Source organism: Choloepus didactylus, chromosome 18 (assembly GCF_015220235.1).
Source record: "Choloepus didactylus isolate mChoDid1 chromosome 18, mChoDid1.pri, whole genome shotgun sequence".
Classification (NCBI taxonomy): domain Eukaryota; kingdom Metazoa; phylum Chordata; class Mammalia; order Pilosa; family Megalonychidae; genus Choloepus; species Choloepus didactylus.
The window spans coordinates 27111469-27126379 of record NC_051324.1 but is presented as its reverse complement, the minus strand read 5'-3'; the positions used below and the strand labels follow the sequence as shown (position 1 = coordinate 27126379).

The 14911-nt window shown below is 34.6% G+C and overlaps 1 protein-coding gene across 5 annotated transcripts in view; it reads right to left on the bottom strand.

Moving 5' to 3' along the window:
• NF1 (neurofibromin 1) overlaps positions 1-14911 on the bottom strand; it is a 357521-nt gene that overhangs the window by 245280 nt on the left and 97330 nt on the right. For all 5 annotated transcript variants that reach the window (XM_037809844.1, XM_037809847.1, XM_037809845.1 and 2 more), the window contains exons 6-8: positions 13212-13279; positions 12886-12961; positions 11997-12154 (exon numbers count right to left, since the gene is read on the bottom strand). In XM_037809844.1, coding sequence (XP_037665772.1) covers positions 11997-12154; positions 12886-12961; positions 13212-13279 — 302 coding nt within the window. The remainder of the gene's footprint in view (positions 1-11996; positions 12155-12885; positions 12962-13211; positions 13280-14911) is intronic.

Here is a 14911-nt window from a genome sequence, read left to right as displayed (position 1 = left end):
CAGATACTAAAGGGAGCCCTACCAACAAAGAAACAAAGAAAGGAGAAAGAGATATAGAGAATTTTAACAGACATATATAGAACCTTACATCCCAAATCACCAGGAAACTCATCTTTTTCTAGTGATCATGGATCTTTCCCCAGAATGGACCATATGCTGGGACATAAAACAAGCCTCAATAAATTAAAAAAAAAAAAATTGAATATATTCAAAGCACATTCTCTGATCACAATGGAATACAAATAGCAGTCAATAATTTTTGAATTGTAACTCCTCTATTTACTTCCTACATGATATAAAATATACAAACTCTAATGACAAATCAGTGGTTTTGAACTCAATGTAAAATATGTAATTTTTGACAAGAACTATATAAAGGTGGGGGAATGGAGGAGTATAGGAACATAGTTTATGTGTCCTATTGAAGTTAAGTTGGTATCAAAGAAAAACAAGAGTGTTATGGATTTAAGAGGTTACTTTTAAGCCCCACAGTAAACACAAAGAAATTATCAGAGAATATGACCATAGAGATGAAAAGTAGAGTATGGGTTAAGAGAAATGGGGGAAGGGGCAATGGGGAGTTAAGAAATGAGTGTAGGGTTGCTGTTTGAGGTGAAGGGAAATTTCTAGTAATAGAGGGTGGGAAGGTCATCACATTACAACGCTCTAAATATGATTAATCCCACTAATGGAATGCCAGGGAGGGGGTGGAATGGGAAGATTTAGGCTGTATATATGTTTCCACAATTGAAAAAAAAAAAAAAAAAAAGACAGTCTAAATAGATGACAATTGAATGCCAAGGATGATCCTAGATGGTATCTGAGGATGGAGGAGAGGAGGCTCAAAGGGACACAGTTGAGACATAAGAAAAAGAAAAAGGAAATATAGAATGTAAGCTTTGTATCAATGTTGAATCTCTTGTACTTCTTAGCTGCGTTTAATGGGATTGCATAAAAGTGTGTTCTTGTTCATGGGAATTGTATATGTGAATTATAGTGTTTGTTCAAGGATGTGTGCAGCTAGGTCTCATATGTTCAGAAGACAGAGCAATAGATGATGGACGATAGGGCGGGAGGCAGGGAGGGAGGGAGGGAAAGAAATAGCGGTGTGACAGCATGTTAAAGCTGGTGGAGTGGGGTATCAGGGGAGGGGGCCAGGGTATGCTGGACTACTGTGTATGGGGTTTGTATTGTTTTTGCAACTGTTCCTATAACTTTGAATTTATTTGAAAATTAAAAAAAAATGTTTTTGCATGAGGGAGCAGCGAAAGAATGAAGGTATAAGGTATGCAACGAAGTGAATGGATCATGTGGACAGTAGGTTGAGTGAAATAAGCCAGAAATGAAAAGACAAACATTACAATACCTCACTAAAATGGACTAATAACAATTTGTAAACTCTGAGAATTGAATCTGGGAACATGGGCTATAAGGGTAAGGCTAACGTTTCCTAGATTGCAAGCTCTTACAGCAGTCACATTTATTCATGAGTTTTAACAGTTATTTCTAAATTTTGAGATTCTGAGCCTTTTGTGTGTAACGTGGTCAGTCCCTGGAGCCTGTGTGGCACCTGGGACTCAGATTCCAAGTTCGGCAGCTGTGAGTGTCACCACTGCCCCATGAATCAACTGTTAAAGAGGCTGAAATGGGGATCAGACTTCGATTGGAGACATAAACAAAATGGACTTGGTTGAGATTGGACTAGATCAGACTAAAGGATAGAGGATGATATTAATTGTGTTTTAAAACTTTGGCTTCTGTGCGGGACCAAAGGAAGAGATGGTTATATGGTACAAAATCTATATTTTCTGTCACACACTATATAATTTAACTTGCATGGTCAATTTACTTAAATGCCATAATTACATGGAACCTTGACTAGGGAGTGAAACCTTGTTGGTTTATACAGGTTAGCATGAAGCCCCAATACAACCCAAAGTAATTTGGGCAGAGAATAAAAAGTATTTGCAAAGCCCCCTTGAGGGACTGTGGAAAATGTGGAAATATTAAACTTCCACAGCTGGGGAATTTCTGATGTTTTTGCAAGCATTGGGGATCATGAGCTTAGTAGGCTGAGCCCTCAATCTTGGGGCTGGTCCTTATGAAGCTTATTACTGCAAAGTAGAGGCTAAGCCTACTCATAATTGTGCCTAAGAGTCACCGCCACAGGGCCTCTTTTTTTACTCAGATGTGGCCTCTCTCTCTCTAAGCCAACCTGGCAGATAAAATCACTGCCCTCCCCACTACGTGGGACATGACTTCCAGGGGTATAAATCTCCCTGGCAATGTGGGACATGACTCCCGGGGATGAGCCTGGACCCTGCACTGTACGACTGAGAAAGCCTTCTGGACCAAAAAGGGGAAGAGAATTGAAGCAAAATAAAGTTTCAAGGGCTGAGAGATTTCAGTTGGAGTCGGGAGGTCATTCTGGAGGTAACTCTTATGCATTACACAGATATCCCTTTTTAGTTTCGTATAACTATATAGCTTACATGGTGTGACTGTGTGAGTGTGAAAACCTTAAGGCTCACACTCCCTTTACCCAGTGTATGGACAAATGAGTAGAAAAATGGGGACTAAAAAGAAATGAATAATATGGAAGAGGGGGGTATGGGATGTTGAGGGTGTTCTTTTTACTTTTATTTTTATTCTCATTTTTATTTTTTGGAGTAATGAAAATGTTCAAAAATTGTGGTGATGAATGCACACTATATGATGATACTGTGAACAATTGTTTTACACTTTGGATGACTGAATTGTATGTGAATATATTTCAATTAAAAAATAAAATAAAAACTTATGCAAGGGCACAGTAATCAAAGCAGCATGGTACTAACATACGGACAAACATATAGACCAATGGACTCAAATCAAGAGTTCAAAACTAAATTCTCCCACCTATGGCCAACTGATTTTTCACAAGGGTACCAAGTTACTCAATGGAGAAATAGTCTTTCTAGCAAATGATACTGGGAAAACTGGATAACCATGTGCAAAAAATTAAAGGGGAATCCCAACCTCATGCTATATAAAAATTAACTCAAAATGGATCAATGACCAAAATAAAACTATAAAACTGCTAGAAGAAAACACAGGGAAGCATCTTTGGCAGGACCTTGTGTTAGGCAATAGTTTCTTAGAAAACATAGATGGATATGACTTAATCAAAATTAAAAACTTTTGTGCAAAGGACTTAATCATGAAAGTAAGAAGACAATGTACAGAATGGAAGAAAATATTTGGAAACTACGTAGCCTACATGCAATTCCTTTTATAAAGAATTCTACAACTCAACAACAAAGAGATAAAGAACCCAATTAAAAAAATGAGAAAAATACTTGAACAGACATTTCTCCAAAGAAGATATACAAATGGCCAAAAAGCACATGAAAAGATGCCAAACATCATTGGCCATCAGCGAAATGCAATCAAAACCACAATAAGATACCATTTCACACCCATTAGAATAGCTGTGTAGAAATATGAACACTCATTCATTGCTGGTGGCAATGTACAACGGTGCAGCTGCTGTGGAAGACAGTTTGGAGGTTCCTCAGCTAAGTATAGAATTACCATATGACCTGGCAACCCCATTAGTAAGTGGGATTCAATACAAAAGCATTAGAAGCAGGGACTCAAACAGATACTTGCACATCAACGTTCAGAATGCCATAATTCACAATTGCCAAAAGATGGAAGCAACCCAAATGTCCATCAACTGCTGAATGGATAAATAAAATGTGGTACATACATAAAATGGAATATTATTCAGCCGTCAAAAAGAATGAAGTCCTGATACATGTGACAACATGGATAAACCCTGAAGATATCACATTAAGTGATAGAAACCAGACACAAAAAGGCAAATATTGTATCATCTCACGATTTTGAAACAATTAGAATAAACAAATTCACAGAGCCAAAATCTAGAATATACGTTACTAGCGGACAGGGTAGGGATAAGGAATGGGATGTTAAGGCTGAAAATGTACAGGGCTGCTGTTTGGAATGATGGAAATGTTTTGGTAATAGAAGATGGTGATGATAGCACAACATTGTGAACTCAATTAACGGCACTGAAATAGATAACCAAACGTGACTAAAAGGGAAAATATTAGTTGTATAAAACTACGGTAACAAAATAAAAACTAAAAATCCATGGATGAGTGGAGGAATGGGGATAAAAACTAAAGGACAAATGGGGTGGGATGGGGGGATGATTTGGGTGTTTTTTTTTTCACTTTTATTTTTTATTCTTGTTCTGGTTCTTTCTGATGTAAGGAAAATGTTCAGAGATAGATTGTGGCGATGAATGCATAACTATGTTATCATACTGTGGACAGTGGATTGCATATCATGGATGATTGTATGGTGTGTGAATGTATTTCAATAAAACTGAATTTAATAAAAAAAAAAAAAAGGCAAAAAAAAAAAAAAATCCATGGAAGATCACTACACAATGAACCATAAGTTAAACCATAGAATTTAACTAATAGTAGAATTATATAAAGGTGCTATCATCAATTGTAAAAAATGTTCCATACCTTTAATGTAAGGTGCTGGGGTGATATATGACGATCCTGTATTTTATGCATGATTGTTCCATAAACCCATAACTTCTCTAATAAAATAAATAGATTTAAAATAAGGAAAATTATCCAAACAATATAATGTCTAATGGAGATTATCCATTGCATTTCAGGTTAGAATTGACGTCCATTCTATCAGTTTGTAGGTCTGTAATGTTTCAAAATCCCTTTTATGCTAAGCAATTCCTCATGTTCTAGAATGCTGAGAGTTTTTACATATTTATCATACATAATTTCAATAAGAAGGACTTCATTCTTCATGTTTCAAATAAACATTTACAGTTAGATTTTTTAAAAAGCTAAACTTATATTTCCTCTGATTCAGCTTCCATTTGGACTTTCCTTTCATCAGCCAAAAACACCACTTCACCTCAAACTTTCGATCCTTCCTCAATAACCAAAGGATAAAGTTTAAGCTCAGACTGACTGCCAGTGTCTTCCAGATTACTTACAACTGCATCCTCCTCTTCATTTCTTATTATTTTCAGGACTCGAACTTTCTAGCTAACTTCTCTGAACATAATTTCAAAACGGCCACCTCTGTGTCCTTGATAACCCTGCCTTGAACAACTCTCTCTCTTTACCTAAATCCTATTCTTATTTCAAGCTCAACTAAGGTTCTATATCTCTTCCATAAAATTTTTCTCACCACCCAACTTCTTCTGAATTCTTTTAATTCACATATCCTGTGTTATTCTCCCAGTAAACATGTATTCTTGGTATGTAACTTTTCATCCAAAAAAAAATAACTGGAATTCTAGGGAGACAGCAGCCTAAACCATCCTTGACTCTCTCTCATCACTCCCTCATTCCTTGACTCCCATGTTCACCTTTTGTTCCTGGAAACATACCTATACTATATTTCCCAGTCTCTCTTGAAATTAGACATGGCCATATGACAGCGTCCTAACCAACAGAATGAGAGTGAGAGCGATATAGACCATTTCCAGACCTGGCCCATTAACACCTGCAACATGCTTTCCTATGTGATATTTTTTCCCACCTGGCTGACAGAATAGAGACAACTGCTATAGAAACCATGTGTTGAAGACAGCAGAGCCTTTGCCAGCCTGGACCTAAGAAACTATAAAGAGGAGGGCTGTCCTGCAGACTTGTTCAGTATAACTGCTCAGTATTTTTACATAAGCATAAAAAAGTACTACTGTGTTAGAGCCAATATATGACCTACCCTAGTTAATGCAATAAACAACTGTAGGGATAAAAATTAGTTCCAACTGCAGAAGAGAAACTACTTTCCACATACGGTCTGAACTCTGGGATAATGTAAATAAAAGCCTTATGTGCTCTGCTCAGGGTTCTATTTGTTTGTTGTGTATTGTTTCCTTGCTTCCTTTATAATAAGGAGTAAAGTCTGATAACCCAAGCCTAGTAGAAGATCTGACGTTGCCAGAACTTGGGGCTGTCCAGCCAGCAAAACCAAGCATTTCCCCAGAGCATACCAATAAAGGGACCGTCTCAAGCTACCTAAAAGGTAGTACTGACAACAGCTTTAAATATTTATGTAAAATTATGTGTTCTACAAAACAGATATACATGATACTCTCATGATAAATTGAACACTTTTTTTTCTAACAAATATGTACCACAATTTTCTACCCACAATTAAATTAAAATATAACCAAAAGTTTGGAAACTTAAACACTTCTCTAAATCAAGTGTATCATTCATCAAGATAAATTAGAGATTCTAAATTAATAAAAATGAAAACACTTCATGTGAAAACCTATGACTGCAGCTAGAAAAATGCAAACCATGAAAGTTACTTTTATAATTTTTTTAAACTGAAAATGGAAGAACTAAGCCATTACCTCAAGAAACAAAAATTAAATAAAAGAGGCTAAAATTAATGAAACAGAAAATTTTAATGCCAGAAAACATAAATAAAACTAAAAAGCTAGTTTTTAAAGACCAATAAAATAGATAAACCCTAGTAAGAATGAAGAAAAAAGAGAAATATTAGAAATGAGTTAAGAGCTATAAACATGGATATTGAAGAAAATAAGTGAATATAGAAATATTATTAAGAAAACATATTCTCGATATATGTTTCTATATGATAAGTAAAATACATACACACACAACTCTGTGGTGATAATTGAAAAGTATATCTCCCAGCAAAGAATAAAATAGCAAAAGTGACTTTTAAAAAGACAGGAAAAACTATATAGACTGATAAGCATAAAAGAGCTCAAAAAAAGATGATCAATCATTTATCATTTTTAAAAGACAACAGATACATACGCTGGTATTGGAAATAGCCATAAGAAACCAGTAACAGCATTTGACTCTGGGAGGGAAAATATAAGACTGGAGATCAGAGGTAAGAAGGCAGTTTATTTTCCACTGAATGCCCTTAAGTTTTGAACAGTGAATACTTCCATCATGTTAATTTATTATTTTCTTTTAAAATTAAGGAAAATAAGCAAAGGTCAAAGAGAAACTTAAGAAAGGGCTGCAAACACTGATAATTTTACAATTGAATTCTGTGTAATTAGATAAGTCTTATTATTTAAATTATTCCGGATCATAGAAAAGACTGACAGCTCTCAGATTCATATTAAGTTAGTATAAATAAGAGTGCTTGAATAATCAGCTACTTTCAACAGTGATTATGCATATTATGTTAGATTCACATTCCATGAATTGGAAGACTGAAATGCTAGAAGGAAATGCTTTATTAAGTAGCCACCCAATCCATTTGCCAAGAACTAAATTTGTTTCATACACTCAAGAATGAACATAATTAAAGCACAAGTCTCTAAATATAATTTGGTTCTGAATTTCACGTAAATATCACAGAAAGTTTCTGAATATAATTCAGTTCTTAAACATCAGAGTTCAGAACCCTTAAGTCTTTTTTTTTCTTTTACTCATTATTAATTTTTTTAATGTAATTTAAATGCTCAACAATAGGGGATTAAAAATATAGTATGTTCAAATAAGGGAACACTATATAGCAGTTAAAGACAATGACCTAGATAAACAATGGTTCTCAAACTTTACTGTGCATCACAATCACTTGAAGGGCTTGCTAAAAACATTGCTGCAAGAGGGGCTAAACTTGCATATAATTGTGCCTAAGAGTCTCCCCCTGAGTACCTCTTTGTTGCTCAGATGTGGCCCTCTCTCTCTCTAACTGAGCCACCCCGGCAGGTGAACCCACTGCCCTCCCCCCTACGTGGGACCTGACTCCCAGGGGTGTAAATCTCCCTGGCAATGCAGGATATGACTCCCGGGAATGAATCTGGACCCGGCATAGTGGGATTGAGAGTATCTTCTTGACCAAAAGGGGGATGCAAAATGAGACGAAATACTTTCAGTGGCTGAGAGATTTCAAATGGAGTCAAGAGGTCACTCTGGTGGACATTCTTATGCACTATATAGATAACACCTCTTAGGTTTTAATGTATTGGAATAGCTAGAAGTAAATACCTGAAACTACCAAACTCCAGTCCAGTAGTCTGGACTCCTGAAGATGACTGTATAATAACGTAGCTTACAAGGGATGACAGTGATTGTGAAAACCTTGTGGCTCACACTCCCTTTACTTAGTGTATGGATGGATGAGTAGAAAAATGGGGACAAAAACTAAACGACAAATAGGGTGGGATGGGGGGATGGTTTGGCTGTTCTTTTATTACTTTTATTTTTTATTCTTATTCTGATTCTTTCTGATGTAAGGAAAATGTTCAGAAATAGATTGTGGTGATGAATACATAACTATATGATTATACTGTGAACAGATGATTGTATACCATGGATGACTGTATGGTATGTGAATATATTTCAATAAAACTGAATTAAAAAAAAAAACAAAAAACAAAAACAGATTGCTGGCTGTGCTCCAACCATAGAGCTTTTGATTCAGCAGTTCTCGGGTGGGGCCCAAGAATATGCATTTCTACAGTTTCCAGGTGAACCTGAGGACCTGGAACTCTATTATCTATCCATTTATCTATCCATCCATCCATCTAGCTACCTACCTGTCTTCTACTCTTTCTCTCACAAAAATATAAAAACTAGAATGGAAGAATACACAGCTAACTCTTGACAGTGATTGTCCCTGGGGAAGAAGGAAGGAAAATGATACTAGTGAAGTCAAAGGGGACTTCAGGTTTATCTACAATTTTTTTAAAGAGAATACATGCAAATACTATATATGCAATTTTTAAAACCATATATAAAGAGGAAAAAGACAGCCAATACATCAAAATGTTAATAGGAGTATGGGCAATTGTTATATTCTTTGTATGTTTCAAACATTTATGCTAAAAAAGACACTACAGTCAAAAGAAACAATGGACTGGAAAATAGTTACAACAAGCTAAAAATATGGGACTATTGCTGCTAATGTACAAAAAGTCCCACAAATTACTAAGAGACTAGAAAACAACATAATTGGTTAAGGATATAGACATCTTATACAAAAGAAAACACGCAAATGGCTAAGAAATATGAAATGAACCTAAACCCAAGGAAAATAAAAATTTAAATGAGCTACTGTTTTCACCTCATCTGTCTGTCAAAAATTAGAAAGACTGAAAAACACATAGCCTTGGTGAGGATGCAAGAAATATGACCTGCTACAAACATTGGGAAATGTAATCTAGGAATAATAACTATTTACATTTTTAAATACAAATGCCCTTAACACAGGGCCAGGCTATAGAGTTAGAGCAAAAGTTAACAAAAATACATGTTCAAAGTCACTTATTTAAGATTAATTGTAATGTCAAAAAAAAAAACAAAAAAAAAAAACTGAAAACGATCTGAATAGCCATCCATTCGGAAGGAAATGGTGAATAAATGAGGATCATTAATGTAACAGAATATTATGAAATAATAAAAATGAATGTATTAGATCTCTACTATTTTGAGGAACAGTTAAGATATACTCTTAGGTAAATAAAGCAAGATGCAAATAAGGTATATAAAATAAAATGATTTCATTATAAAATATAACACTCTATGTGTGTATTGTATGGTCATCTGAATGTTTATATAAGCAAATAGATATGAGTGGAAGGATACATACCAGCCATTAAAACTGGTTATCTCAGAAGACGTGACTAAAAAAGGGTGAAAATACATTAAAACAAGACACTTTCCAAAATCCAGAAAGATTTAACGATCTAAATGTTTTAACCTAGAAAAGTAATAGAGAAAATTATAAAAGCATATTTCAAAAATCTTGGAGAGTGCCAGGCACAAAGGTCATATACCACATGATTTCACTATATGAAATGTCCAGAATAGGTAAATTCACAGAAACTGAAAGTAGATTAGTGATTGCCAGGGACTTGGGGGAGGAGAAACTGTTATGGGGTTTCTTTGGGGGATGATAAAAATGTTCTGGAATATAGATACTGATGATGGTTTAACAACTTTGTGAATATATTAAAAAATCTGAATTGTACACTTTAAAGGGTGGATTTTACAGTATGTGAATTATGTGTCAAAAAATTAATAAAATTTTGAGGAGAGCTCTGACCAAAAAAGCTAACAGCCAAAAAGTACAAGACTGAGGTGACTATCTACAAATTTTAAACATCTAAATAGCACAAACAACCTATAAAGTTTAAAAAGAGAAACCAAGTAAAAAGTGTACACACACACACCCTACAATCAATAAAAGACAATACAATAGAAAAATGAACAATTCACACAAGATATACAAATGGTGAATTAACGTTTGAAAAGATACTGTTGTGATAATTAAAATATAAATTCACTTACGGGTACTACTGAATTTACAGTAGCCACCCAACTGTATCTATTTTCCCAATAAACAGAAACTAATAAAACAACCACTATTTTGAAGGGCTCCAAAAATAAATCTAACATGAAAAAAGATACCTTCATAATGGAAAAGTTGAGACACAGACCTATGAGGAATACCATGAATTCAGACTCTCAAAGATTACCTAATTCCTTCATTTACCCATTGTGTCAGTCTGAAGCTGTTACAGACCCCAGAAGAGCCATGATCTTTTAATCTAATCTTGTGGGGCACGACCTTTTGACTGAATGTTTCCATGGAGATGCAATATACCCAACTGTGGGTGAGACCTTTTGATTAAATTATTTCCATGGAGGTGGAATCCATCCATTCAGGGTGAGTCTTAATTAGATCACTGGATTCCTTTAAGAGAGCTCATGGAGAGAAGGAGCTCAGAGAAGCAGAGAGAGACATTTTGGAGAGAAGCTAAGATATATAATCCAGAGTTTTCCCCCAGGAGAAGCAAGGAGGACTCACAAGTGCCAACACAGAGAGAGATGCTTAGAGAGAAAACTCCAGAGACATTTTGGAGACAGCCACTGAAACCAGATGTTTGGAGATGCTAAGCTTAGAGGTAAAGCCCAAAGTTTGCCCCAGAGAAACTAAGTGAGAACCCACAGATACTTAAAGAGAAGGTCACTGGAATCAGAAGCTGAAAGCAACACAACCCGGGAGCAAAGGATGCCGATGCCAGTCATGCATGTGCTTTCCCAGCTAACAGATGTGTTCCGGACACCCCTGGCCTTTTCTCAGTGAAGGTATCCTCTTGTTGATGCCTTAGTTGGACACTTTTATGGCCTTAGGACTTTTAATTTGTACCTAATAAATCCCCTTTATAAAAGTCAATCCATTTCTGGTATTTTGGATAATGGCAGCTTTAGCAAACTGCATAAATTGCATAAAATCAATGCATAAATTCTTCATAAGATAATTCTACAAAATACTGAAAAATCAACAGACTTTGAATATCTCCATCCCAAGGCAAGTCATGCAGGAGCCCATTTTATATTAGCTATCTAAGAATACTTCTCCCAAAGTGCCAAAAAAAAGTATTAGCAAAATGAACTGCATATTGAAATTCAAATAAAAAATAAGATTAATACTCAGCTCTCCTTTCTTAAAAGTTACTAGAGCTCTTTAGAACTACCAGTTGTTATAGCTCCAATTTCACTGCAAATGGCACATGGGATAGCTTACCTTCATTATAAAATATTATGAAAAGTGCTCCAAATACCTAAAGTGAGTTACTAGACAATTTCAGTAGTACCAAGCAGACACACAAATAACACACTACACAAATAATGAAGTTGTGGGGCAACCCTTGCAGTGATTATTAGACAAACTAGTTAATACTAACAAAAGTATCACCTAGTCTTCTCTTGCAAAATAATGAAACTAGGGGATTGTTTCAAATCTTTAATCAATGGGTATTATTCTTCCGCCAAAAAAAATCATGTACAAGTAGGTCCCTGTAAGGTCAGCAGACCAAGAGACCTAAAGTGATTATAATTAGAAATGGAATATTGTGCTTAAAGAATGCTAAGCCTAAAATAATATTCTCCTGAAGTAAAACAATCTGATTACGGAAATAATTTTGCCCTCCTCACCTTGTTCATGTTGTTTTCATCAACTACATCCTTGGATATATCCTGAATTATTTCTGGACATAAGATAAGAAGAATGATTTGTAGTGGCCAAACCGCTGCTTTACGTTTGGTGCTTTCAGCAAAACCATCCACCAAGTCAAAAAGCTTTTCTGCACACTCTACATGAAAAATATAAATATTAAGTGACTTTATTAGATGAGAAAAAAATCCCTCACATTATATTAATAGCTGGCACTATCCAAAACCCAAAGTCCACATTATTAAAAGATAAACCTGGAAATTCACTTAGACAACTTCACAAATTCAGTAAGTAGATAAGCAATGGTATATTGTTTACATGTTAGAAGAGCAGCCCAGATCCATGGGGAAAGTCCACATCTTAGAATGGCCATTCTTGTGTTTAGTCTCGATGAGCAAGGCATTACACGAACTGCAATGTACCCAAGCAACAAAGAAGGAACAGATTCCCAAAGGGGATTATCAAAGCTCCCAGGTATCTGTAATCTCTGCTTTGCAGTTGTGTCTCAAGAATCCTTACATCACCAGTAAGACTATTACTGCTCTATACACGTCTCCCTAAATACAAAATAGAGCCTCAGAGCATAAAAGAATTGCTTCTCTACAAGAAGCCATCAAATATTTCATCCACAATTCTAACTAAAGATTAGAACTTCACTTCAAACTTCTTTATCTATTTTCTCAAAGAAACAGGTTGTGGTAATTCAGAAAAATGAGAAAAAAAATAGCATTGCCTTTTTTATATTAATTGACAATTGAAGAGCTAAAATCACCTTAATAATAAAACAAACAAACAAAAAATCTTGGAAAATGATAGAGGTTTTTCCACATAAGTAAGAGGTCAAAAGACAAAACTCAGTCTTATCCTTACCAGCCATATCTGTCTGTGGAATCTGGTACAGCTTTGTAAATTCATCTGGATAATTTTCTACCCAGTTCCAAAATGCCTACGAATAACAAAACATGTCTTTATATGAAAGCAGTGATCTTCTCCCAACATAGTAAATAAAATGTCATAAGGTTCCAATTAAATTACAAACTTTTAAGGTTTTTCACAAGAATATTTTGATGCATTCTTCCTAAAAACTAATGTGAAATTATCACTCAGGTCATAGCTTTTTGTTTCAAAATACTAAAGATGGAAAAATTATAACCAAACATTAACAAAATTTTAATACCAAAGAGATTGTAACTTACCTTCTCCAGGCTATTTATAACTGCTAACTGTGCAACCTTCTTAAGGGCTTTAAATTTAAATGCTGTTTCTGGGAAAAAACATTTTTAAAAAATTAGCTCTAAATTAATTACTTAACACAAAGACAGTTCAGAGCCACTAGCAAAAATAACTTTCTTCTTACATACAAACTTTTATTCCAGTGTTATTTGGAATTGATGTAAAGGTAATATAAACCATGAAACTCACTAGAATTATGCTTGCTAAAGACAGGTAAAAATCAAATATGCCCCAAACCTCAAACAAAGGCAATGGTAAAGTTTTCTCCTTTTATTTAAATAATAGTAACAACTTGCTTTTTAGTATTACAAAATACATGGTCGTTGCAGAATTCCAAAAATACCTAATAGCCTAACAAAAATTTGAAACATCATCTATGATTCTACCATTCAGAGACAATCATAGTCAATAGTTTGGAGAATTGTCTTCCATCCCTTTTCCTAAGCATATATAACACAGATATATTCAATATAATGAAATCATACAGGCTACACCAAACTTACTCTTTTCACGTCACATAGTATCTCAAATTTTTTCCATATCATTTAAAATCCTTCATCTATATATTTGATGACCGCACTTACAACAGTAACTACTACCTGAACAATTACAACATGCCAGGTATTTCAATACAATATATTTAATTCCTTCAAAAATTCTGAATATTGTAAAGCTTTGACAATATTATAGATGAACAAACTGCTTGTCGGAGGTTACAGATCTAATAAACACTTGAACTGGGCTTCAAAGCCACAGCTTTCAGTATGTTCTGATGGCTCTCATAACATTTAAGTCACTGCATGGATGTACGACTGGTTGTTTAATATCTTCCAACTGTACATTTATTTCCAATATCACTATTATAAATAACACTAATAAATAATTTTATATCCAAATCTTTGTCCACATTACTGATTATTTCTTTAAGGTAAATAAATACCGAGAAGTAAAATTATCTGGTCAAAGAGATAAATATTTTCTTAAGGCTCTTAATAAACTTCGTCAAATTGTTTTTCAGAACGGTTGGGCTAAATGCCACTCCCATTAAACAACAAATGAAACTATCCTAATCCCACCAAATCCTTGCCAGCATTAAACATGTTCATTTGTTTTATTTTGGTATTATGGTAAAAACAGTAAATAGTATTTTTAATGAAACTAAACATTTCCCCAGATAAATACATTGGATATTTTAATTTCCTCTGCTATAAATTTGTTGTCCATGACATAAAGAGATTTAGGCCTGGAAAAGATGGCCCTTCTTATAAAACTATTTTACTGGTAACACTCTCTAGGCATGGACATCTCTCTATGGACTTTTAAAGAAGGGTACAGGTATTTACTACATTGATATAAATTATCTTTCTAAGATAGAAATGAGTACTTGAGCAATAAAAGAAATCATCTCAAGAATCTTTTAAGGATAATTTTCTTTTTCTGGACTCACAAAACTTGCTTTCCAAATCAGTTTTAAAATGTACCTCTCCAACTTTGTTCTTGCTCTTCTCAGATTTCCAAATAATGGCATTATATTTTACAGTGCTCTGTAACCTTTGTGCCTTCCTACTTCATCAACTTTACCTTTATGAAATCTTAAATGTGCATAATGTGTTATACACAGTAATCTATTCTCAATTCCAATGTATGCATCTTTTATTCCTCC